The 26,981-nt window shown below is 37.0% G+C and overlaps 1 protein-coding gene across 3 annotated transcripts; it reads right to left on the minus strand.

The window, feature by feature from the left end:
* Window positions 1-88: 88 nt before the first annotated feature.
* Window positions 89-26,670, minus strand: LOC102412381 (butyrophilin subfamily 1 member A1-like). 3 transcript variants are annotated; one of them, XM_044928943.2, is made up of 11 exons: window positions 26,180-26,670; window positions 13,013-13,123; window positions 10,703-10,735; window positions 6,981-7,001; window positions 6,876-6,896; window positions 6,714-6,734; window positions 5,453-5,473; window positions 5,080-5,106; window positions 4,311-4,337; window positions 1,356-1,382; window positions 89-1,160 (listed from the first exon to the last, which is right to left on the minus strand). In XM_044928943.2, the coding sequence occupies exons 1-11, from the start codon at window positions 26,238-26,240 to the stop codon at window positions 613-615; spliced, it is 918 nt and encodes a 305-aa protein (XP_044784878.2). In that variant the 5' UTR covers window positions 26,241-26,670; the 3' UTR covers window positions 89-612. The 3 variants fall into 3 exon arrangements, with proteins under 3 accessions (XP_044784878.2, XP_044784882.2, XP_044784880.2); XM_044928947.2 differs by having other exon boundaries at window positions 10,703-11,369; XM_044928945.2 differs by lacking the exon at window positions 6,876-6,896.
* Between the last annotated feature and the right edge of the window lie 311 nt (window positions 26,671-26,981).

The raw sequence follows: 26,981 nt of genomic DNA on the forward strand, positions 1-26,981 counted from the left end.
TGGGCTACATACCACATTCCTCAGTTTATTTTTTATCTTTCTAAATCCTGCTTGCCCCTAGTATCTTAAGCTCACTATCTCCTAAAATGGCTTCTAGCTATTCTTAATTATTCCTAAACCCTAAGCTCAGCAAACTTCTTTTGCCATAAACATTTCCCTCACAAACAGGTCTCAGATAACAATCTTTCCCATGGCCTCAAGCTGTGGCCTACATGCTCATCCTGGGACAGTCTTTGCAAAAATCCTTGAACAAATGTCAATGGTTACTTTATAGATTATTTTCTGGGCACAACTACAGAAGGCTTTGTGCTTTCTCATGCTTCTCTCAAGAACAATAAGCACATTAACATTCTTTCCAGCCAACTGAACCAAAGAAAGGAAGAAACAAGTCAGAATACAGAGCTAACTCCTGCATCCCGGGTCTGTGCCTGCAGAATGAGGAGAAGGGGTTGGGGCCGTGCCTCCATTTTGTCAGTAATGCCTAACGCGGCTCCCGTCAATAAGGAAAACCATTAAAATAGATAAGAAAAAATAATTTGCTTCTGGTCTAGGAGAATTCACGTCATAATCAAATGCTTCAAACCACACTGACCTGCAGCTTATATGATGCTCCTAGTACAGGGGATTCTGGGCTGCTCCAGGCCCTGGACAGATGGTCAAAGGCTCTGACTCACTGGGCCAAAGCCTGAAAAAAGGCTTTAAGGGCCCACCAAAGGCACCTTGAGACAAGGTGTGAATGTGAGATTTATCTATCATATTATAAAATGAAATGCTTCCCTCCTCATATTCTAGGAAAATACAAACTCTGGCTGGATGCACCTTTACAGTGAGTTTTGTTTCTGGAGAGGTGAGTGCCCAGTACTCCTGCTTATAGAACCTGAGGGCCCAGAAACCATCCTCAGGTTTGATACAAACTCTGCCCTTTCTCATTACATGAGGCCTACAAATCCCCAGGTCCCATGCGCCATGGCTCCCGACCTCTACTTCCCAGTAGCACCTCCCTGAGGTGATGACCTGATGACCCAGCACACAGGGAAGAGAACAAAATCTCTGTGGGTCCTCAGGCAGGTCTTGAGACTTCTCTCCCCAGGTTACACATCTGTTCCCTTCCGACAAGAAGAGGGAAGGATGGGCGGTGGCTGGATCCAGAGTAATATCCACTGTAAAGACAATAACCATTTTAATATCTGAAAAAGAGGGTGCTATTATTAGCCTGAGATACTTTTGAGCTTGTGGGAGACTCGTATATTTCCACTTGGACTCTTTCATCTGCCCTCTTTCAATAAATCCTCAGACTGATCCTGAGAGAGTAAGGAGTAGTCTCTCTTCTGCCATCAGGGAATAATTTCACTCACCAGCCTGGAAAAATTCTTTCCTCCAGTCTAAAAAGAAAATAAATAGTCATTATCAGACCTAGTACCTGAATTTCCTTGTACAAGAGGTAATTTCTTCTTTCTAATGCTTCTTTTGCTAAGGATCCAAAAGTACTCTGTAACTTATCCTTGAACTAAAGCTTTCACTGTTTTTCTTATTAAATATTCTTATAAGAATGAATTCCTCTAAATTATTCTTTATATAGTGCAGACTATAGGCATTCCCAACACACAGTTACCCTCTTCTTAAACAAATAGCTAAATTATATGCTTGCCTTTCACCACCTTCACTGAATTTAGTTGAGACTACATGACTGAATTGTAGGCAACAAAATGTGCTCAGCACGAGACCATATCATTTCTAGATTTGGCAATAAAATAGTTCATGTTATTTTTTTTTCATTTTCATTCTTACTGTACACTTTCCCACCCAACCAAGAACTGTAAGGCCCTAAAAATGGAGAAAACTGGAAAAAAAAAAGAAAGAACCTAGTCCTCAGAGTTACTGTTTTAAGAGAGTTGCTCTGGAGAACCACTGACCAAGATGATATAATTTATATGAGTGTGGTTAAACTGTGGAGATAATAGGAATTGCTTTTTAAAAAAAAAATCAAAGCTAATTACACTGCTTGTTGCAGAAATTGCTATTGTAAAGTGAAAGCAAAATACTGTAACCAACACTTTAAAAATGTGCGGTCTTGGTTTAATGCTTAGGTAATAGGAGTGACAAAAAAAGGTGAAACCGACTGCATATAGAGACATCCATGATATGTGTGTGTGTTAAGTTGCTTCAGTCATGTCTAACTCTCTGCAACTCTATGGACTGTAGCCCACCAAATTCCTCTGTTCATGAGATTCACCAAGCAAGAGCAGTGAAGTGGGTTTCCATGCCCTCCTCCAGGAGATCTTCCAACCCAGGGATTGAACCTGTGTTTCTTATGTCTCCTGCATTGACAAGTGGGTCCTTTACCACTAGCACCACATGGGAAGCCCAAGATATCCATGATAAGAGGAGACAAAACAGTTGCTAAGACAGTTTCCTATGAGTATTTAGGAAACATACATTATGCACTACACAGGACTAAAGGAGCTAATTTGAAGAGGGTATTCACTGGGTCTGTTATTGACATCCTATTAAAAAAAAACTATTCTTTTAATAATAATTATTCACCTTTTTTTACTCATAAATCAAAATAAATGTAAAGCTTCCAAAATGGGTAAATTTTCAAAGTTAAAAGGTGACTTTCTAGCCAAGAGTGAACAAACTATGTATGGCCTAGGAGCCAAATCCGGCCCACCCCATGTTTGTTTAAATACAGTTTTATTGTAACACAACTGTGTGTGTGCATGTGTGTGTTCAGTTGCTGAGTTGTGTCTGAGTGTTTGCGATCCCATGGACTACAGCCCACCAGGCTCCTTTGTCCATGGGATTCTCCAGGCAAGAATACTGGACTGGGTTGCCATTTCCTTCTCAACACAGCCATACTAATTATGTATTGTCTGTGGCTGCTTTTGTGCTAAAAGGGCACAGTTGAGTAATTGTGACAGAGACCATGTAACCCACAAACCTTACAATATTTACAGTCTTGGCCTTTACAGAACAAGTATGGCCATCTCTTTTGTAGGCCACCTAAAATAAGAGATGAAATTAAAAGTGCACTCAGCACAAGGGAATGGTGCAATTTATTTATGGAATAGAGTGTTTTAGGAAAATTAAGAGTGAGCAGAAATCAAGATGATGGACTTTTTACAGCTTTACCAGGGAGCTTCAAGTGAGCAACCATAACGGGGGACCTTAGAAAAAAAATGAGATTGGCAAATAAGTCTATAGCTGTATTTTTCATACAACGATTGACACATGAAACTAACTGAAATAAAATGTATGAGAAACCTATCAACATGAAGAATATTTCTTGAAGGGCTCAGTAAATAGCTAAGCAAATCTTCCCCAAGGCCACAACTGAGACTGAAGAAATTGTGAAAAATGATCACTTTATATTGAGACATATATCAGTCATTCATAAAAAAATATTTAAAACTGTTAATTGAAGAATGACAATAAAAGGATGATCTATTTTTAAAGTAAAATTAAATTAGCAATTAAAAAAGAAGCAAATTTTAGATATACAGAACATCTAGGTATTAATCAACATATTTATAAATAATCTGTGAATCAAAAAGAAAATTTTGAAAATACTTGGAATTGAATAAAAATGAAATTGCTACCTACCAAACTATTGAATGCAGCTAAAAGTATTGCCTAGAGGGAACTTAGAGCTTTAAATGTTTGTAGCAGAAAAAGTATTATTTTAAACCAGTAACCTAAGATTTTCCCCAAATGGACTAAGAGGAGAGGAATAAACTAAATTAGGGCAACAGAACAGAATTTTGAGTCTAGAAGTCAATTTATGATCAAGTGATGTCTTTTCAAAAGTTACCAGTGCAACTCAATGAGGAAAAGTATACTGTTTTCAAGAATTGGTGCTAGCACAGTTGGATATCCACATACAAAAAAAAAAAAAATATGTTTAGATCTTCCTCTCTACCCATGCAAAACAACTAACTCAAAATGTGTTATAGACCTAATGGTAATAGCTAAAAATATAAAATTTTCAGTAGAAAAAAATACAGAAAAAATTCAATAATCTTGTTATATAAGGATAACTGAAGATGTAATATAGTAAGAATAATAAAAACCACAGAAGAGAAAATTATATTTTACTGTCATTTTTTAATTTCTGCTTTAATCAACTTGTAAGACGCATGTGAGAAAAAGATGAAAAGAAAAAATACTTTAAAAATTATTGTTCTTGCTATGTTTGCTAAGGACAAGAAGTTGTGTTCTGTATTTTTTTCTGTTAGTAGTACAATATTGCATAGACTTTAGGAGCTTAATTCTGTATCTTAGAATCATCTTCTTCAGGACCATGTACTTACCAGGGTACAATGATGTCTTCTGCCAGCCTGAAAGTGAGCAAAATGAGATAATATTATTCCCCTTTCCTGGTCCTTCTCATAGCTTTTCCTCTCTCATCCCTGGCATTCTCTAAGTATTCAGTGACTTATTTATCTCTCCATTCCTTCCCTTCTTCACAATACTGTGACCATGCCTTTAACTTCAGAATGGTTGGGTCCATGTATGTGAGTGGGAAAAATATATAAAGTTAGAAGGAAAAGCTAGAAGCAAGAGAAGAAAGAAAAGAAAAAAAAAGATAGAAAATAAAGAAGTGATGGAAAGAAATGTAGGTAGTTTAAGAAATGAAGATGGAAAGAAAGAATATAGACAATGTCATATAGGATGACATAGACATAGACAAATAATAGACAAACTGGAAGGAATGAGGGGAGGTAGAAGGAAGGGAGAAACAGGAAGAACAGAGGTGAAAGGATAAAGAACTATAAGAGTGAGACAAAGACGGAAACAGTGAAGAAAGGATTAGTAAGGGGATGGAGAGAAAGGAAGGAAAGCTTTAGAAATATCCATCAAAAATTACATTTTTTTTTCATCTCAAGGAAAAGATATTATCAATTAAGAAAGAAAATGAGTTAATTCATTTTTACAGACTCTCTTCCATTCATGCTTCTACGGTGAGCATATACAAGGGTATATTATGCCTGACTCTTTTGGGAAGGAGGTTTAGAGAAGGGTTAGGTATTTGATTATCTGTGGAATTCTATCCAGTGAACGAACTTCTGAGTTACTTACCATTCTTAAATTGAGCTTTCCTCTCATCTGAAAGGAGATGTACATGTAAGACAAGGACTCTCAAAGAGATAAAGACAAAGAAAAAAAGATATGCTTTTTACAAGTGTTTATCTTAATTATTACTATTATTAGTCAAGCCATTGCTCTCTTCTGAAATTGTTTTTTATGAATAAAACATTGAATCACATGATTTTAAGTGTTAAATCAAGACAAGCAGATAAATTATTCCTAGCATGATAGCTGCAATATGTAGAGGCAGTAGGGGAATGCAAAAGATACACGAAATAAGGAGTTAAGGGGAAAGAATAAGGAAAGCAAGGGGTTACCAGCAGAGGACAATCTTGCAAATATTTGACTACTAGAATACAATTACCAATTTCATTTTGCAATTTTCCTGAAAAACAAGAGTGAAAAATGCATTTTAATGTTACAGTGAAACAAACACCTAAACTTGCTTGGAAGGATGATATACAATGACTTAAATTAGCTCATTAAGGTTTTAAAAAACCCTCAGTTTTCTCCAACACTTGTTTCAAAAAAGAAAGAAAATAACAAAACATATTACATGTTAATATAGATAAATAAGTTTACAGTTAAAATTCAAGAGGGAAATTATCCAATTCCTCCATGAAGGTATCCTTTTAGTCATGATAATCATCACATGCAATGCTGTCATGCTATAAATCATCTGTGCAATGGAAACTACAATTTATTCAATGTTTCCAACGACAAATATTTGCTAAGTGCTTTATGTAATTAATTAATACTAGAAAACTAATTGTGAAATAGTGCTCCTCTGTTCACAAAAGAAAAATCTGAGAATCAAAGGGGTCAGTAGCATGAAGAAATTTCTGTTGGTTAATGGACAGATCAATAATTTGAACTCAGTTCTGTTTAAATGTGAAATGAAGACGCTGTATCCCTATGTCTCCCTATCCCTATCCCTTTTGTATCCCTATAAACCTCCACTCCTGGTCCAGCCTGCTGAGTCTTCAATCACAAGATAGAGAACAGTGGCACTCTTTATAAGGAACAATTTACTGTACTTTTTCGACAGTGTCCTGCATAGAAAAGGTTTTGAATTTTTCTTAGAATCAGATCAAGGGCATAGTAAGCACCAAGAGAGCTCTTTCAAATATATTCTCATTAGAATTTCATTCATTTCAGAGTCATGAGAAGGAGTTACTGTTAACATCATGGGGACAATCAAAATATAACAATACATCAGATAAAGAGAAGAGTGAATAGGAAAAGTGAATTAGGTGATGAAAGCAGAACAAACAGAAACAGGTAGTAGAAGTTAGTAATATAGTAAGAATGAATAAAATTCACAAAAGAGAAAATTATACATAGGAAGTAGGAGGATTGAAAAAGAGAAGATCTTGGGGCTGGTGCACTGGGATGACCCAGAGGGATGGTATGGGGAGGGAGGAGGGAGGGGGGTTCAGGAAGGGGAACACATGTTACCTGTGGCGGATTCATTTCGATATTTGGCAAAACCAATACAATATTGTAAAGTTTAAAAATAAAATAAAAATAAAAAATAAATTAATTAATTAAAAAAAGAAAAAGAGAAGATGTAAGAAAAATCACTATAGAAAGATCATATCTTATAAATTGTCATTAAAGTTTACCATTTTCTCTCCTGAGTTGATCTGAAAAAATAAAAAGTAATATATAAATCACCACAATATTGTAAAATAATTAGCCTCCAATTAAAATTAATTAATTAAAAAAGATTTCTTATGAAAGAGCTAATAGGAAGATCATATTTTGTAAGAGTCATTGAAGTTTACCATTTTCTTTCCTAAGTTGATCTGAAAAAAATAAAAATAATTATATAAGAATTTTTAAGAAACAGCTAATAAGATTATATTTTGTAAAGAGTCATTAAAGTTTACCATTTTCTTTCCTAGGTTGATCTGAAAAAAACAAAAAAGTAACATAAGAATTCTTATGAAACATTTAACAGAAAGATCATGTTTTGTAAATAATCATTAAAGTTTACCATGTTCTTTCCTAAGTTGATCTGAAAAGTAAGAAGTAATATAAAAATCACTAAGAAATGGAAACAAACACAAAAACCTTCCAAAATCTCTTCACCTGTTTTATATATAATAGATTACCCACTTTAGAGTGAAGAAACATATTTATTTTCTAGGTGTTGTTCTGTAAAATATACAGGGGTCACATTGCTCTTTACCAAATGATGAAGTAGAAAAAGAAATTTTAATTTATCATGACTGAACTTAAAATCCCACAAAATGATTTCCCAAAGTCCTTTTAATGATATGGTAACATTACTGTTATCATCACCGTCATCATCACCATTACGACAATTGACTTTTACTGAAGTACTTTCCCCATACTAGACTCTATGATACTTGTTTTAGAAGTAGCATTACATTTGGTCATCAGAAGTGCTCCAGATAAGTAATTACACATATGCAGAGGAGTAAAGTGAAGTTAGAGCAAAGATACATTACTTGCTGAATTCCCCACAGTTGCTTATTTCAGAGTCAGAACTTTATCCAACATTTGTCTGACATCATAAATAATTATTTTACCCAATACAAGTATCTGTTCTGTTTTCTGTATTATCTCTGGGCATTTCAGCATCATTTTTAAAAGTAGTCTTTCATCTTCTTGTTGAACAGTCAAATGATGGATGAGATTTAGTAATGAATTCACTTTTAAAAGTAATGCCATTTAAAAGCAAAGTGGACATCCTCCATCCCTGAAAATAGCTTTTTAAAAGGTGAAACTCTCCTTAGGATTATAAGAGGTAGAGCTAGCCATTATTTTGAAAACTATCTAAGTAACAATTATAAAAATTTTTTCTTTAGAGAAATTCCCTTTTTATAAAAGTGAAGTATTAGTTATCTTTTGTTACTTTGATGACCAAGTTCTTAGATTATTAAAACTATATGGCAGAAAAATTCATACTGGAAAAGAATCATAAATCTTGTTTCCATATACACCCTATTTTCAACTCCACAATGCACTTTGATTCTTCATTACTTTTGACACTGATATGTCAAGAAATTGTTAAATGTTTTAATGGGAGTTAGACTTCCTCTTCTGTTTTATGATCCTATTTACTACGTACAAATAATATCCATTTTCCATAAAATTTAACACTGCTTTGTCTGCATATTTCTATAAATTTAACCCTGTTTTGGTCCCTCTCTATTTGTTATCATTTGCTTTGACTTTCATTGTAATATAAGTGAGTGGAAGTCTCTCAGTCGCGTCCGACTCTTTGTGACTCCATGGCCTATACAGTCCATGTAATTCTCCAGGCCAGAATACTGGATTCAGTAGCCTTTCCCTTCTCCAGGGGATCTTCCCAATCCAGGGATTGAACCCAGGTGTCCAGCAGTGCAGGTGGATTCTTTACCAGCTGAGCCACAAGAGAAGCCCAAGAATACTGGAGTGGGTAACCTATCCCTTCTCCAGGGCATCTTCCCCACCTAGGAATTGAACTGGGGTCTCCTGCATTGCAGGTGAATTCTTTACCAACTCAGCTATCAGGGAAGCCCCTCATTGTAATATAATTCTTCCAATAACAGGTCTCTCTGGTAAAAAGATATAAGCATATAAAAACTGTTAGTTATTTTTAACCAACCTACTCCGATGATCCATAATTGAACCTAATATGTGTCAAAACAGAAAAAATGGGATGTGCACTTGCCTGTGTATTTTATTATTAGACAAAGAGACTTTCAGTAAAAGAATGAAGCCTTAGATAAAGTAGCACCCTCAAATACTATGCAGTACTATGTAATATTGTGTGATACATAGCAAGACTATGTAAAGAGTTTGTCAGACACTCAAAAAGTTAAACACTTCATATTGTTTCCTATTTCAACCACAGTATGAAAATCAAATTAGTCGTTTAACATAATCAAAAACCTCCAATATTAATTCATACATATATACCTCTTTTATTTACTATATTATATTTTACTACATTCATACTATGTACTCCAAATGAAACAAATCTAAATGCCAAGTGCTTAAAACCATAAAAAAAAACAAAACATAAAGTTACATTATCATAACCTTGGGTTTGAGAATGAATTCTTAGAAATGATACCAATGCAAAAGGAACAAAAGAAAGAACAACAGATAAATTGGAGTTGATTTTTTAAAAATTTGAAAACTTCTGTTCATCAAAAGATTAGTGAAGAGATAAGGTATAGAATGGGAGAAAATATTTGCAAATTACATATTTTAAGGGCCTAGGATCAAATATATATATAAAGACAATAAAGTTCTGACTGCTCAGTGATGGAAAAAAAAAAAAAAGAATCCAGTTTTAAAATGAGCAAAGGTCTTTTTAAAAAAAATGAGCAAGGGTCTTGAATAGACATTTCTCCAAGGAAGATGTACAGTTGACTAACTAGCATATGAAAAGATAACTCAATTTCTTTTGTCCATTGGGAGATGCAAATCAAAACCCTAATGAGATATCACTTTCCAGGCACTACTATGACTATAATTTTCAAAAATAAAAAGTAACAAGTGTTATTGAGATAGAAGACACACTGGAACTCTAATACATCGCTGATTGTAATGTAAAATGGTGCCATCTTTATAGGAAACAGTTTGGCAGATTTTCAATAAACTAAACAATGTATGCCATATGACCCAGTAATTGCTAAGTATACACCCTTACAACTGAAAACAGGCATTTAAAGAAAAACATAGCAATGGAAAGCAATACCATTCACAATAATCAAAAAGCATAAAAAGTCCAAATGTCCATCAACAATTTATGGATAAACAAAATGTGGTATACCTAGACAATGAACTCGGCCTTAAAAAGGAATGAAGTATTGATACATGCAACAACATAAATGAACCTCAAAAACTATGCAAGTGAACAAAGGCAAACACAAAAAATGTGGCATAGAGTATAATTCCACGCATATGGGATCAGGGACAGAAAGCAGACCAGTGGCTGCCAGAGACTAAGAAGTGGGGGAATGAGAAGTGACTTCTTAATGAGTGTGAAGTTTACTTTTAAGGTGATAAAATTATTTTGGAACTAGATGGAAGTGATAGTTACTCAGTATCATGAATGTATCAAACGCCACTGAATTGCACACTTCAGTGGTTAACTTGACCTTAGGTGAATTTTACCTCAATAGAAGTAAAAAATAAATCAATAGAAGCAATCCAAAAATACAATAACAGAAGGTCAAATCAATTCATTTACTCACGGACAAAGCCCTTGGTTCTAATAGTGCAAAAATACTCATAGAGTTGCTCTCATGGAGAAGGCAATGGCACCCCACTCCAGTACTCTTGCCTGGAAAATCCCATGGATGGAGAAGCCTGGTAGGCTGCAGTCCATGAGGTTGCTAAGAGTCAGACACGACTGAGCGACTTCACTTTCACTTTTCACTTTCATGCGTTGGAGAAGGAAATGGCAAGCCACTCCACTGTTCTTGCCTGGAGAATCCCAGGGACAGGGGAGCCTGGTAGGAGGCCCTCTATGGAGTCGCACAGAGTCGGACACGATTGAAGTGACTTAGCATAGAGTTCTCTCATAGAGTCAAGGGCTGACATTTCTCTAGTTATGTAATGTATATTTGTCTGAAGATAAAAGACCCACCTTGTTCTGACTTCTTTTCTTCCTTCGCTGTCTCTGAAAACATATTAGACAAAATTTGAACAATAGGCAAAAACAAATTGAAACAAATTTACTACAGATTATATTGAAGCAAATTGCAAACAGGACAAACAGAGTTTCAAATAGATTGGTTTGCAGAGGAAAACTTTTATTTTGTGTAATATCAAAATACTGGAAACTTTTCCTTGTTATTATCTAATACTATGATGTTTGCTGCAATGATATCTTTTAAGTGGATCAAAACTTGAAACTCACCGTTTTTTTTTATTTTCTCTGCAAAACAAGTAAGATAAGTATTGATATTCAAAAATTGAGGTAATTAACAAATTAAAAATTCACAAATAAAATTACAGAGAAATGAATAGTAATTCTTTTATGGACAAAATTCTATTTTACATAATGCCAATGTACCAAGAACTCAGCTTTTATATAAATCAGGTCTGATTTTTCTTCAATTATTTATTTTCCATTTGGGAGGAGATAAATTGTCCTTTTACTTCTTTCTCTTAATAAAAGATTAGATAAGCTCATTTCTTTCCAATAAATTGATACAACTTACAAATGAATTAAGAATTAGAATCAATTAGGTTATTAGTCAAATCTTTGTACATGGATGAAGATAACATACCTTTTTCTTTCTTCATGTTTTCTAAAAAAAAGGGGGGGGATTTTTAATTTTCAGAATAAAAACTGATAAAGACAAACTCTTCACCTTATTTCTATCCACCAAATCCTTCCCTTCCTCTTTATTAATCCCTCTGGGGTCATTTCCTTTAAGCTTGTACAAATTCCTTTAGAGTTTCTCATTAAACAGATTCTAATACTATATTGATTGCTTTAGTTTATTATTAGGAATTTTAAAAGATATTTGGTGAAATTTTGCATCCTGTTTTGTGCCAGTATCCATTTTTCTATTGTGATGACTATATTAACTTAATTGAGTTTTTAAAAATTTTATCTTGATTTGATTTAAGATTTTATCTTGATTTTATTTAAAGCCAGTGTGTTAGTTTTTAGAATAAAATATTTTTATGGGATGTCATTCAATAATATTCATTGATTTCTACTGCTAAGTATCTAGGCTGAAAAAAAAATCTGTGTATTTCCTTGAATATTTCTGCATATTCAGAAGTTTTGAATTTGTATAATATTGCATATTTTATTTTCTAAGGAGTTGCTTTTTTTTTTTTTTTTTTTTATAAAAGCAACTTTAAAAATTGCGAAAACCCTGTGGTAAAATTTTCTTAACATTACCCTGAAAATCTTGATTGAGAATATGGGATTTTTTCTTTACATTTTATAATGCAATCCTCCACCGGATTTAGGAATCTACTCTCTAATATAAGGAAAATAATTCCTATAGATGACCATGAAGATTTCAACAAGGACTTCCCTGGTGTTTCAGAGGTTAAGAATCCATCTGCCAATGCTGGGGACAAGGATTTGACCCCTGATCCTGGAAGATCCCTCATGCCACAGAACAACTAAGCCTATGCACCACAACTACTGAATCAGTGCTTAGAGCTCATGTGCTGGAACTATTTTAGGGCCCACATGCTGTAATCCATCTGCCTAGAGCCTGTACTCTATGACGAGAAAAGCCACTGCAATGAGAAGCTTGTACACCACAACAAAGAGTAGCCCCTATTCACCACAACTAGAGAAAGCTGGTATACAGCAACGAAGACCTAGCACAGCAAAAGAAAAAAAAATTAAATAAATAAATATTTCAACAAAATTATATCAATGGTAGTCAATTCATAACATTTTTGCAGATATATCTGATAATCAAAAAAATATCATCATTAAAATATTTCCTAATAGATAGAGCTCAAATATGACTCTTTACAGCTTCAAGCAGGCATTTCTAATGATAACAATTGAAACAACTCTGGAGAGAAAGAGAGAAACTGAGAGACTGAAAGAGAATCTACTCTCAATGAAAAGTTATCAAAATAGTTGACAAAAGTCAACTATTTATTCTGTTAATTTAAAAGAAATGTTTTCAGAAACTGCAGTTTGGATGAATAGTACACTTAATGAATTGCAATTTGTCAAAATCATTCTTAAATAGTGTTGTCCAGATCTAAATGAATGAGTTCCCATCAAAAGTACACAGTGGAGTGAGACTATTCCTGCTCTTGCCTCCAGTTCAGCTTTTATAAAGGAAAGTTCAGATTCTGCTCATCTCTATTATCATCACCATTCAGAAGCCATGTCAAAGTCTGTCAGATAGTGGACAGTTCCCTTAAGATATCATGACTTTAATTATTTAAGTATTTAGTAACTTACCATTTTTGTGATATTCCCTCCAGGATACTCCAATAATAAAGACCGTCACTAAGAGGTAGAGTAGTTGAATTGCAGGGAAACTGTCTATGTCATTTACTCTGGGGGGAAATTCTGAAAAAGGTACACCAGAGAATTTTCTTATTAATATCCAGACCAATCCTATTGTTTAATTCCACACTTTAATTCCACCCTTCAAGTAACCTGTAAGTCTATGACCAAGTTTAAACCTTCATAGATAGACTTGGAGTGGAATGGATAGCAGCAACCACTCAGAAAACAATGTAGGATTGAATATCTCAGGGTAGGCCAAGGGTTGGCAAGATGCTTCTCCCATGGGTTGTAAAGGATTGCTGAGTGTGGACCCTTCACAATAAATGAGGGACTCTCTGTCAAATTCTAGATATGCCCTCATCATTTTCCTATATCCTATGAAGTTTAACATGATCTAGGTCAGGCATTGCCTGACAATGGCCTACAGGCCAAATCAAATCTGATATATATTTTTGGAAGATTTGTGATGTCAGAGTGAATTTCACATTGCTACATCAATGGGAAAATAAATAGTATTTGTGACACAAAATAAAAAACTCAAATTTTGTTGTCATTCCATTGAACTCAGCTATGCTTATTCATATACATGTGGTTTATAACTGTTTTTTTCACTATAATAACAGATGAATAGTTTCATCAAGACTGAAATGCAGTGACAGTTATAACTCCCTATTATTTTAGGTGGCTGGACTGTCACAGCATTGCAAAATTTTACTTTATAGCTTTGCTTTATTGCCAGGTAATACTAAACATGTCAAAACATGTAAAAGAGGGGGGGAAAGTAGAGTTTGAATAAAACATTTGAGATACATTAGGGTATGCATTGTCTTATTACTGAATTACATATATTTATTATGCAACAAAACTGTAGCTTTGTTAAAAGAAAGCAATATGCACTGGCATTGCCAGACTAGCACTCATTACAATATTTTCAAATTATGGTAAAGCAATCATAAGAAAAATTATAAAATTAAAAATTAAATATCCATTATAGAAAAGATTGTTTTCAAGAAAATATAAAATGAAAATAAGGCTGCACCAAAGAAAGTTTTATAACCCATTTCTTAGTCAAGTAAGAGATGCCATTAACCAACGGTGCTGCTGCTGATAAGTCACGTCAGTCATGTCTGACTCTGTGCGACCCCATAGACAGCAGCCCACCAGGCTTCCCGTCCCTGGGATTCTCCAGGCAAGAACACTGGAATGGGTTGCCATTTCCTTCCCCAGTGCATGAAAGTGAAAAGTGAAAGTGAAATCGTTCAGTCGTGTCTGACTCTTCGCGACCCCATGGACTGTAGCCTACCAGGCTCCTCCGTCCATGGGATTTCCCAGGCAAGAGTACTGGAGTGGGTTGCCATTGCCTTCTCTGTAACCAATGGGAAGTGAGATTAATTTTGTTTGATTGAAGAAGCTAAAGAAATGTGTCCAGACTGAGAAAATAAACTCAAATCTATTAGTGCTTTGGTGAGCACATTTTTTTCAAGTAGTTGAAGATATTAGAAAAATATAATCAGTCAATTAAGAAACCAGGGGACTATCTAGTTCTGGGAAATAATGGAATAGACACCTATCCCTATGCCGCTATTAATTGAAGCCCCAAGCACTACATATATATAACAAATACAAAGAGACTCTAAAAGATGTCAGCAATGGCATATATAGTGAGCTCTCTCTACCTCCATCTTTTTTTTTTCCCCCTCTCCTAATGTATCCCTGAGTGGGTGCTGGATAAACCAATAATCCAGAAATGCCAATGGGTAAAGACAAAGCTTCCCAGATGCTGGTGGTGCTGGTGAAAGTCGTTCAGTCATGTCTGATTCTTTGCAACCCCAAGAACTACACAGTCTATGGAATTCTCCAGGCCAGAATACTGGAGTGGGTAGCCTTTCCCTCCTCCACGGGATCTTCCCAATCCAGGGATTGAACCCAGGTATCCCACATTCCAGGTGGGATTCTTTACCAGCTGAACCACCAGGGAAGCCCAAATGACTCCTTGGTAAAGAATCTGCCTCCAGTGCAGGAGACACAGGGAATACACGTTGGATTCCTGGGTCAGGAAGATCCCCTGGAGGAGGAAATGGAAGCCCACTCCAGTATTCTTGCCTGGAAAATCCCGTGGACACAAGAGCATGGTGGGCTACAGTCCATTGGGTGGCAGAGATCGGACACGACTGAGTACACACACGCATGCTAAGACAAAGTAACCCCCAAGAAAAGCTTGCTCTTTGTGGTCACAGGACCAGGAATGGACAACCTAATGAGATGAAAACTTTTAAGTGATAACTTCCTGACTCCAGCCAAACACCACAGAGAAAACCATAATCCCACTCCTGCTCTTCAGCAAAGACTGAGTAGCCTAGTGATTCACCTTCACTCAGTTAACAATGTGCCCCATCCTGTCCTGGCTGGTGTCACTGAGGGCAAAGTGGAGACTGGAACTTTCATTCCCACCCAGCAGCAGTGAGGTCAGTGCCCCTGCCCTGCCACAGAGTCGGTGGAGATACACAGAAAATAGTAATGAGGTGCCCTCACTCTACCAGGTGAGGTACTGTCAGCAGAGGACCAAAGGGGAACCTGAGCTTTCAGCTCTACCCAGCAGCAACAAAGTGCCTCTCTCCTTCGACAGTGTTAAATAATGCTAAGTGGGAAACCACTACTTCCACCTTCACTTAGCAACATGAGATGATATCTTCATTTTCCCATACATGTGGTACCATTTGAGGCTTGATACAATAGATGATGTAATAAAATACACAGCCTCATAACATAAGACCCAAGATGTCCAGGATACAATAGAAAATCACACTTCATACCTGGGAGAACCAAGAAAATATCATCTTAAATGAAAAAAAGGCAATACATACCAACATCAAAATGACAAAGATACTTGCCTAGGATTTTATGTGGTAATCATAAAAATAAGCAATTACAAACTCACTTTTGACAAATGAAAAAATATAGTCTTTGTAAATAAATAGAAGATACAAAGGATAAAATAGAAATTTATGAAATAGAAAATACAATATTCAAAATAAAATATTCACTGAAGGTTTAACAGAGAATGGAGATGATAGAAGAATTAGTCAGTGAACTTGAAGATAGTACTATGCTAATTATCCAAACTGAACAATGAAGAGGAAATAGACTGAAATAAACAACAAAATCTCAATAACAATAGATCTAATGTACATGTCATTGGGGTCCCAGGAGACTAGAAAGTCTGTGGAGCTGAAAAAGTATTTGAAGAAATAATGACTAAAAATGTCCCAAATTTGACAAAAGACATTAACCTATATACTCAATAAGCTGAGCAAACCACAAATAAGATAAAACTGAACAAATCCGTGCCAAGATACATCATAACCCAACTTCTGAAAAGTAAAGAGAAAAAAACATCTTGAAAGTAGAGGAATAATTCTTTACTTTTATGAGAAAATCTGAATTATATTAATAGTAGATTTCTAATAAACAACCAGAGAAGTCTGAGGAAATGGCAGAATATTTTTAAAGTACTGAAAGAAAATAACACAAACAGGGTTCAATACTCAGAGAAAACATTCTTTAGGAGTTAAAGGGAAATAGGCCAGGGGCAGCGGCCAGGAGGACCAACCCCACACCTGAGGCCAGGGGCAGCGGCCAGGAGGACCAACCCCACATCCTAGGAGCGGTGGCTGCACGGGCGCAGGAGGGCCTAGAAGAGCTATTCCATGTTGAAGGTCAGGAAGGGTGGCGGTGAGGAGATACCCCTCGTCCAAGGTAAGGAGCAGCGGCTGCACTTTGCTGGATCAGCTGTGAAGAGATACCCCACGCCCAAGGTAAGAGAAACCCAAGTAAGACAGTTGGTATTGCAAGAGGGCATTAGAGGGCAGACACACTGAAACCATACTCACAGGAAACTAGTCAATCTAATCACACTAGGACCACAGCCTTGCCTAACTCAATGAAACTACGGCATGCCCATGGGGCAACCCAAGATGGGTGGGTCATGGTGGAGAGATCTGACAGAATGTGATCCACTGGAGAAGGGAATGGCAAACCACTTCAGTATTCTTGCCTTGAGAACCCCATGAACAGTATGAAAAGGCAAAATGATAGGATACTGAAAGAGGAACTCCCCAGGTCAGTAGGTGCCCAATATGCTACTGGAGATCAGTGGAGAAATAACTCCAGAAAGAATGAAGGGATGGAGCCAAAGCAAAAAAAAAATACCCAGCTGTGGATGTGGCTGGTGATAGAAGTAAGGTCTGATGCTGTAAAGAGCAATATTGCATAGGCACCAGGAATGTCAGGTCCATGAATCAAGGCAAATTGGAAGTGGTCAAACAGGAGATGGCGAGAGTGAATGTCGACATTCTAGGAATCAACGAACTGAAATGGACTGGAATGGGTGAATTTAACTCAGATGACCATTATATCTACTACTGCGGGCAGGAATCCCTCAGAAGAAATGGAGTAGCCATCATGGTCAACAAAAGAGTCCAAAATGCAGTACTTGGATGCAATTTCAAAAATGACAGAATGATCTCTGTTCATTTCCAAGGCAAACCATTCAATATCACAGTAATCCAAGTCTATGCCCCAACCAGTAATGCTGAAGAAGCTGAAGTTGAACGGTTCTATGAAGACCTACAAGACCTTTTAGAACTAACACCCAAAAAAGATGTCCTTTTCATTATAGAGGACTGGAATGCAAAAGTAGGAAGTCAAGAAACACCTGGAGTAACAGGCAAATTTGACCTTGGAATACGGAATCAAGCAGGGCAAAGACTAATAGAGTTTTGCCAAGAAAATGCACTGGTCATAGCAAACACCCTCTTCCAACAACACAAGAGAAGACTCTATACATGGACATCACCAGATGGTCAACACCGAAATCAGATTGATTATATTCTTTGCAGCCAAAGATGGAGAAGCTCTATACAGTCAACAAAACAAGACCTGGAGCTGACTGTGGCTCAGATCATGAACTCCTTATTACCAAATTCAGACTGAAATTGAAGAAAGTAGGGAAAACCACTAGAACATTCAGGTATGACCTAAATCAAATCCCTTATGATTATACAGTGGAAGTGAGAAATAGATTTAAGGGCCTAGATCTGATAGACAGAGTGCCTGATGAACTATGGAATGAGGTTTGTAACATTGCACAGGAGACAGGGATCAAGACCATCCCCATGGAAAAGAAATGCAAAAAAGCAAAATGGCTGTCTGGGGAGGCCTTACAAATAGCTGTGAAAAGAAGAGAAGTGAAAAGCAAAGGAGAAAAGGAAAGATATAAGCATCTGAATGCAGAGTTCCAAAGAATAGCAAGGAGAGATAAGAAAGCCTTCCTTAGTGATCAATGCAAAGAAATAGAGGAAAACAACAGAATGGGAAAGACTCTTCAAGAAAATTAGAGATACCAAGGGAACATTTCATGCAAAGATGGGCTCGATAAAGGACAGAATGGTATGGACCTAACAGAAGCAGAAGATATGAAGAAGAGGTGGCAAGAATACACAGAAGAACTGTACAAAAAAGATCTTCACCAAAAAAAAAAAATCTTCACGACCCAGATAATCACAATGGTGTGATCACTGACTGCCAGGAGCCAGTGTGAGGAACTCCGCCCATGGCAAAGGTCATGAGGAAGGAGGCTCGACATATGCAAAGGCAGGATCGAGCCCCAGGAGTACCCCTGGAAATTCTCGAGCATCTACCCCCAAGACCCACTTTACTATTTTGTGCTCTCACCTCTGACTTTACGGGGAGCTGTCCCCCACCACCTCTTTTGGAGAAGGAGTTAACTTAGAGCTCCAGTTAATAATAATTCCTGGGCGTGATAGGAGTGTTTCAACCTACAAACTCCTCTGAAGGTTCTCTAGCCTGCCTGACAGGCTTGTCCAGCCACATGTGATTGTTCACAGCCTCCGAACCATGAGAGGCACGAGATGCTTTAAACCTTCTAAAAACAGGTTCTTTAGAGAAGTTAGAAAACTATTAGTATAGTATAGTGGGCTGATTAGAAATTGTATTGGTGAAGGTTTTTCATTTGTTGAGCCAATGTTTGCTGCTAAGTCTCCACATCCCCTGCCCTTATACACATTAATGAATATATAGAAATAAGTATTAACCTTTGATATTAATCACATTAGACCTTAGGTTAAGTAAATTCTTCCCTTAATTAAAACACACTACACCCTCACCCTATAGGAATGTAATTTTATCTGGTACCTTCGGAAGGTGGCGTCTGTTTTAAGAATAATCACCCCTGGAGAAATAAGTGTTCTGGTTGACTGACCACTGTCACAAGGAGAGGGTCATAAATTATCAGCAGGCCCCCTGGCCAGAAGATGATGTAACACCCCTAAGACCTCTGTATACATTTGTATGAAGCACCTGACTTTGATAAAAGTCAGGACTGCTGACCCTGAGTGACTTTTGTATAATATCTCAGTGTATAAAAACAGACCCTGGAAAAATAAAAAATGGGATCAGTTCCTCGAAATACTGGTCTCCTCATGTCATTCTCTCTCTCAACCTCTGGCTGAGTTTCCATCTAGAGCGTGGAGGCCCGCCAAGCTTACTAATTTTGCCTGGGCTTCTAAGATCCGACCGGGGAGGCCTCAGTGTCTCCTCTCCCATGGGAGAACGGAAGGACACCTGCAGCCTACGTAAGTGGTGCAAACTTCTTGGCTTGAAGTTTTATTGGTTTTTCGCATAAACCAAGCTACTCAGCCTCTTTTCTCCACTGAATTTTCCTGCTGAGCTATCCTCATTCTATTACTCTTTATGTCTCTAATTAATATTTAATTAAAGCCAGTGTATTTGCCCATGCCGTCTCTCCTTCAAATTTCCCTGGATCCACTGGGGCTGGACCCCGGCAACTGACCTAGGCACAGATATCCTGGAATGTGAAGTCAAGTGGGCCTTAGAAAGCATCACTACAAACAAAGCTAGTGGAGTTGATGGAATTCCAGTTGAGCTATTTCAAATCCTGAAAGATGATGCTGTGAAAGTGCTGCACTCACTATGCCAGCAAATTTGGAAAACTCAGCAGTGACCACAGGACTGGAAAAGGTGAGTTTTCATTCCAATCCCAAAGAAAGGCAATGCCAAAGAATGCTCAAACTACCACACAATTGCACTCATCTCACATGCTGGTAAAGTAATGCTCAAAATTCTCCAAGCCAGGCTTCAGCAATACATGAACTGTGAACTTCCTGATGTTCAAGCTGGTTTTTGAAAAGGCAGAGGAACCAGAGATCAAATTGCCAACATCCTCTGGATCATGGAAAAAGCAAGAGAGTTCCAGAAAAACATCTATTTCTGCTTTATTGACTATGCCAAAGCCTTTAACTGTGTGGATCACAATAAACTGTGGAAAATTCTGAAAGAGATGGGAATACCAGACCACCTGACCTGCCTCTTGAGAAACCTGTATGCAGGTCAGGAAGCAACAGTTAGAACTGGACATGGAACAACAGACCGGTTCCAAATAGGAAAAGGAGTACGTCAAGCCTATATATTGTCACCCTGCTTATTTAACTTATATGCAGAGTACATCATGAGAAACACTGGACTGGAAGAAGCACAAGCTAGAATCAAGATTGCCGGGAAAAATATCAATAACCTCAGATATGCAGGTGACACCACCCTTATGGCAGAAAGTGAAGAGGAACTAAAAAGCCTCTTGATGAAAGTGAAAGTGGAGAGTGAAAAAGTTGGCTTAAAGCTCAACATTCAGAAGACTAAGATCATGGCATCTGGTTCCATCACTTCATGGGAAATAGATGGGAAACAGTGGAAACAGTGTCAAACTTTATTTTTGGGGGGCTCCAAAATCACTGCAGATGGTGATTGCAGCCATGAAATTAAAAGATGCTTACTCCTTGGAAGGAACGTTATGATCAACCTAGATAGTATATTCAAAAGCAGAGACATTACTTTGCCAACAAAGGTCCATCTAGTCAAGGCTCTGGTTTTTCCTGTGGTCATGTATGGATGTGAGAGTTGGACTGTGAAGAAGGCTGAGTGCTGAGGAATTGATGCTTTTGAACTGTGGTGTTGGAGAAGACTCTTGAGAGTCCCTTGACTGCAAGGAGATCCAACCAGTCCATTCTGAAGGAGGTCAGTCCTGGGATTTCTTTGGAAGGAATGATGCTAAAGCTGAAACTCCAGTACTTTGGCCACCTCATGTGAAGAGTTGACTCATTGGAAAAGATTCTGATGCTGGGAGGGGTTGGGGACAGGAGGAGAAGGGGACGACAGAGGATGAGATGGCTGGATGGCATCACTGACTCGATGGACGTGAGTCTGGGTGAACTCCGGGAGTTGGTGATGGACAGGGAGGCCTGGTGTGCTGCGATTCAAGGGATCAAAAAGAGTCAGACACGACTGAGTGACTGAACTGAACTGAACTGAAAGACATTTTCAGATTAAGGTAAGCTAAGAGAATTTCTTGCCAGCAGACCTGTCCTAAAAGAATAGCTAAATAAAGGTCTTGAAATTGAAAGGGAATGATAAAATAAGAAGTCTTGGAACATCATTAAGGAAGACAGAACAAGGGAAGGAGTACAAAAATGGACAAATATGATAGGTTTTTCTTTTTTCTTTTTGAGTTTTCTAAAATATATTTGATGGTTGAAGCAAAAGTTGTAACATTATGGATGTGAGTTGGACTGTAAAGAAAGTTGAATGCTGTAGAATTGATGCTTTTGAACTGTGATGATGGAGAAGACTCTTGAGGGTCCCTTGGACTACAAGGAAATCAAACACAGAATACTCAGTGGAAGGACTTATATTGAAGCTGAAGCACCTACTTTGACCACCTGATGCCAAGAGCTGACTCTAGAAAAGACCCTGAGACTGGGAAAGATTGAAGGCAGGAGAAGGGGATGACAGAGGATGAGATGATTGGAGGGCATCACGGATTCAATGGACACGAGTTTGAGCAAATTTCAGGAGATAGTGAAGGACAGGGAGGCATGGGGTTCTTCAGTCCACTGGGTCTCAAAGAGTGAGCAACTAAAGAACAACAGCAACAAAGTTTCAAACATCTATTCAAAGTAGTGAAATGTCAGCACTAGTAGTCTGTGATAAAGTATTCATACAGCATCCTATCAGACTATTCTCCCATTTGTCTACTCAGAGAACCCTTAATTTTTGCTTTCATTGTGATGTAAGCTACACAATCAGCCTCCTAATATTTTTTCAGAATCTGGTGACCCATCTGGACCTTCTTTTTCACAACCATTTCTCTTTTTTCCTTTTTCCTATTCGACTCTCACATTGACTCTTAACCATCCATGCTATCATGAAGCTACCTTCCCACCTAAGACCCCATGTCACATTCCAGCTCAGTGGCAACTGGTCATCTTTTAGGCCTTGTTTCCTGCTTTGTGTGCAGCCTCAGACACACCCAGGAATCCTAAGCCTTGAATATGGTACAGAGGATCATATTCTTGGTGCTGCAAGGAGGAAGTGTGAGTACATTAAAAACAACAAGTAATTATTCTCTTCCCCTTTTGAAATTAAGCAAATAAATGTGTACATAAGACGCTGCATCACCCACAAGAGCAGAATAAAATGCTATTGCGTTTTCTAGGTAGTTGTGTAAGAAATCCCATTTTCTACATATTCTTTTATTTTGAAAAATGTCATTTTATGTGTGTGTGTGTGTGTGTGTGTGTGTGTAATATATGTATATGGAATATTCAGTTCAGTTCAATGACTCAGTCGTGTCTGACTCTTTGTGACCCCATGAATTGCAGCACACCAGGCCTCCCTGTCCATCACCAACTCCCAGAGTTCACCCAAACTCATGTGCATCCAGTTGGTGATGCCATCCAGCCATCTCATCCTCTGTCATCCCCTTCTCCTCCTGCCCCCAATCCCTCTATGGAATATTATTCAACCACAAAAAATTAAATTCTGCCATTTACAACAAAATGGATGGATCTAGATGGTATGATGCTTGATGAAATAAGTCAGACAGAGAAATAAAAATACTGTATATTTTCTATTATGTGTGGAATCTGGAAAACAAAACAAATATACCAATACAATGAAAGAGAAACTGACACAGAAACAGAGAATGGCTAGTGGTTACAAGGAGAAAGAAAGTTGGAGGAAGAGGACAGATAGGGGAAGAGGATTAAGAGGTATAAACTGCTAGATATAAATAAATAATATACTAGAATGTAATGTGCAGCACAGAGTATGTAGCAACATTATGTAATAATTTAAATGGAGTGTTAATACACAAAAACATCAAATCAATATGTTGCATACATGAAACTATAAATCACCTATACTTCAATAAGAAACAGTAAAAATGATACACTTAAATATTCCAGTTATTAGTGCTTCACTTAAACATTTAAAACATCTAACTGCAAACTAACAGCGGTTAGCAGATAATTTACTTAAAGATATAAATTTGGCTAAGAATCCAACAGAATTTTGTATAAATAGTAAAATCTTTTCCAATTGATTTCCTAGAAACTTAAATTTGAGTACATAACAGTACTTTACAACAATATATAAGAGATAAAATCTGAAATTTTATTTGGTGACGCAAGTCACTATGTAAGACAGAATCACATCCAAGAGAATCAAATTTTATGACAAAAAGCAAGAATCTGAGAAATGAGCAATAAACAGGGAAAATCCTTTTTCATCTTTGCATCTGATCTTTACTGTGGAAGCCTACATGAGAAAACGTTCATTCTCATTTTATATAGTTTTTAAGGAGGGGGGCAACATAAGAGTGGTATGGGTGTGGGAGGTACAAACTATTGAGTGTAAGACAGGCTACAAGGACACACTGAACAACACAGGGAACACAGGCAATGTTTTGTAATTACTGTAAATGGAGCATAACCTTTAAAAGTATGTGAAAAAGCTCATTCATTTAAATGAAAATTCTGTGTGTAAATTTTTTCAGAAAATGCATTTGAAGTTAATAATATAGTCTTATATGTCATTCAGATTATTTAATTGCTGTTTTTTTAAATGAATATCTAAGTAATTGATATAAATTTCCAGAATTCTAAGAATTTAAGTCTGAGATATAGCCATCTTTACTTAATGAAATGTCATTTTACGGTTTCATTATGTGTAATGATGTATTTTACACAAAAAGAAGTATAAAATGTTCTTCTTTTCGTTTATATTAGTATTCTTCTTGCTTGAGATCCACTAATTTCCTACCTATTCTCTCAGCCAAATGCCTGAGAAATGCCTGAGAGAACTGATTTTATCTACTTAATTGCTATTTGTACCATGTGAGCAGAAAGTTTGGTCCAGCTCTCCTTCTAGGTAAATAGTCATACCATCTACTGGTATTTTAGCTCCTTCATCCTATCTTCTTCCTCAAAAAGTGACCAGATCACCTGCCATTGTCTTATCTATCATGTATAACTATACTTCTTCTCCTAGCATTATCGGAGAAGGCAATGGCACCCCACTCCAGCACTCTTGCCTGGAAAATCCGATCGACAGAGGAGCCTGCTGGGCTGCAGTCCATGGGGTCGCACAGAGTCGGACAGGACTGAAGCAACTTAGCAGCAGCAGCAGCCTAGCATTATACTGCAAATTCACAGATAAAGGTCAGCAGCAATAACATTGCTAAATCAGATTTTTATTTTTCAACCAATGTTCTTCAGTTTTCTACAGCATGGATATTATCTACTATTCCATTCATTTTTTAATATAAATTGATGTGTCTTTCTAAAACATTTCCTACATCTATTCCTATCCGTAGGACTATCATTCTCTGTCACTTCTTTGTCCTCATATTTTTCCACTACTGAGTATTGCTTTGAAAGCAAGCTAATTATTATGTATATGAAATACATGCATAAAATCATAATAAGTAAAGCAATGAAAAAAATTGTGTTTAATTTCAAAAGTGACATATAATCATCATTGAGGAAGTCAATGTAACAAACTACATTATCTTTCCTGTTATATATGCATATTTTAGATTCTAAACAGATTAATCAATAATAGCAAAAATGTGTATGTGATAATATGGTCTTCTACATAAGGAAACACTGGAGAAACTTACCTGTACATATCAACCATTCTAATGAAAAAAATAGCTGCAACAAAAAGCTATTTTTTATCTTCACTACATATTGCAAAGCAGTTCAATGTTTAAAGTTAACATCAAAGTATTCCAATGCCATATTCTTGCATAAAACAATTTTAGAGCATTAAATAAATCTTATGTTACAAAAATTTGAATAATACCACACTGATGGCCAGAAAAACTTTTTCCAATCTCTATCTGTTCATGAGTTGTCCTCGCTTATTTTTCCAAACAGAGATGGTTGCTTACTCCCCTACAGTGGCATTAAACATCAATTTTTTCAGGACTTATTATATATCAGAATATTAGCCACCACAAGTTGGATCTCTACTCCACTCCTAAATATTTCTAATTAGTGCACATTAAAACATATTCACCATGGATATTAAAATTCATGAATATAAAAATATTAAAATAATATCTTGGAATTTCACAGCAATGTGTTCCTTAAAAGAAGCCTTTATTTCAACATTACACAGAGTGGCCAGTTTTGAGAGTAAAGTGTGTTAGTTGCTCAGCCACGTCCAATTCTTTGCAACCCCATGAACTGTAGCCTGCCTGCCAGGCTCCTCCATCCATGGAATTCTCCAGGCAAGAATACTGCAGTGGGTAGCCATTCCCTTAGAGTAGCTTCCCGACCCAGGGTTTGAACCCAGGTCTCCTGCATTGCAAGCAGATTCCTTACTGTCTGAACCACCAGGGAAGCCAGTATGAGAGTATTTGTTCTCAGTTCTATGAGGTAATTTTTTATGACTTTAGAATGCAAATATCACACATTAGTTGCTCATTTCTGATTATATTTTTGAAATAAGTGATGTTCTAATGACATACAGAAAAGAATGTATGGAAGTCAGATTGACCAGACTTGAAGGAGTGGAAATCCAAGTCTCACGCCTTGTACCCTGAGGTCCGCTCTATCTTTGTGACTCAAATGCTTTTGTTAGAAGCACTAGCTAGACATACAGGCTCTCTTTCTCTCTAACACACACACACACACAAAAGCACAAACAATATCAGCAGTATCAAAAAATAAAACTCACCTTTATGATTTCCATTCGTCATAGGTGATTTTCTATAGTGATCTATTGGATAAGTCACCATCTTAAGAAGAAAGATGCTTCACGTCAGTCACTTGTGGCCCAGAGAAAGTCTAAGCTTGGTCCTGAGTTGTGTTGGCAGGATTTTGAAATATCTTTGTGTCCCTTCTAAAAACACAGAGGGGGAAGAGATTATATGACCCAAGGCAATATCCCCGGGTCGGAGAGAAGTTTCAGTCGTATGAATCAGGTTTCTGGTTCTTGAGTGCTGCTGGTGCAGCATGGAATTAACCAGAAGCAGGAAAGGAGACCCTGTACTCTGAACCTTATATGATCACAAAACAATACTTCAGAAGCAGTTATTCATTTGAATATATCCACAAACAGCATATACACAGAAACTCAATGGATAAATGTCAGATTAGATTTCTTTTTTAATTTTTCTCGTCATGCAAGTCAACCATAGAGTATCTAGTGCTGAAACAAGAAGAACTTTTATGTTCACTTGATCATTTACGTAGACCAATTATAGACCAATTAAACTAAACCAGACTTGTTACTGATTAACAAACCTGCCCAGGGCCTATCTCAGACTAATCAAATAGAAATTTCTTAGGGGTGGAAAGAAGGAAGAGAAGATAGAACTATGAATCAGTAATTTAAGATATATTCTCAAGTGACTATACTGTGCCCTAGTGCTCCCGTGCTCAGTTGTGTCCCACTCTTGCATGCCCCCGTGGACTGCAGCCTGCCAGGCTCCTCTGGCCATGGGATTCTCCAGAGAAGAATACTGAAGTGGGTTGCC

This window comes from Bubalus bubalis, chromosome 2 (assembly GCF_019923935.1).
Source record: "Bubalus bubalis isolate 160015118507 breed Murrah chromosome 2, NDDB_SH_1, whole genome shotgun sequence".
NCBI lineage: Eukaryota > Metazoa > Chordata > Mammalia > Artiodactyla > Bovidae > Bubalus > Bubalus bubalis.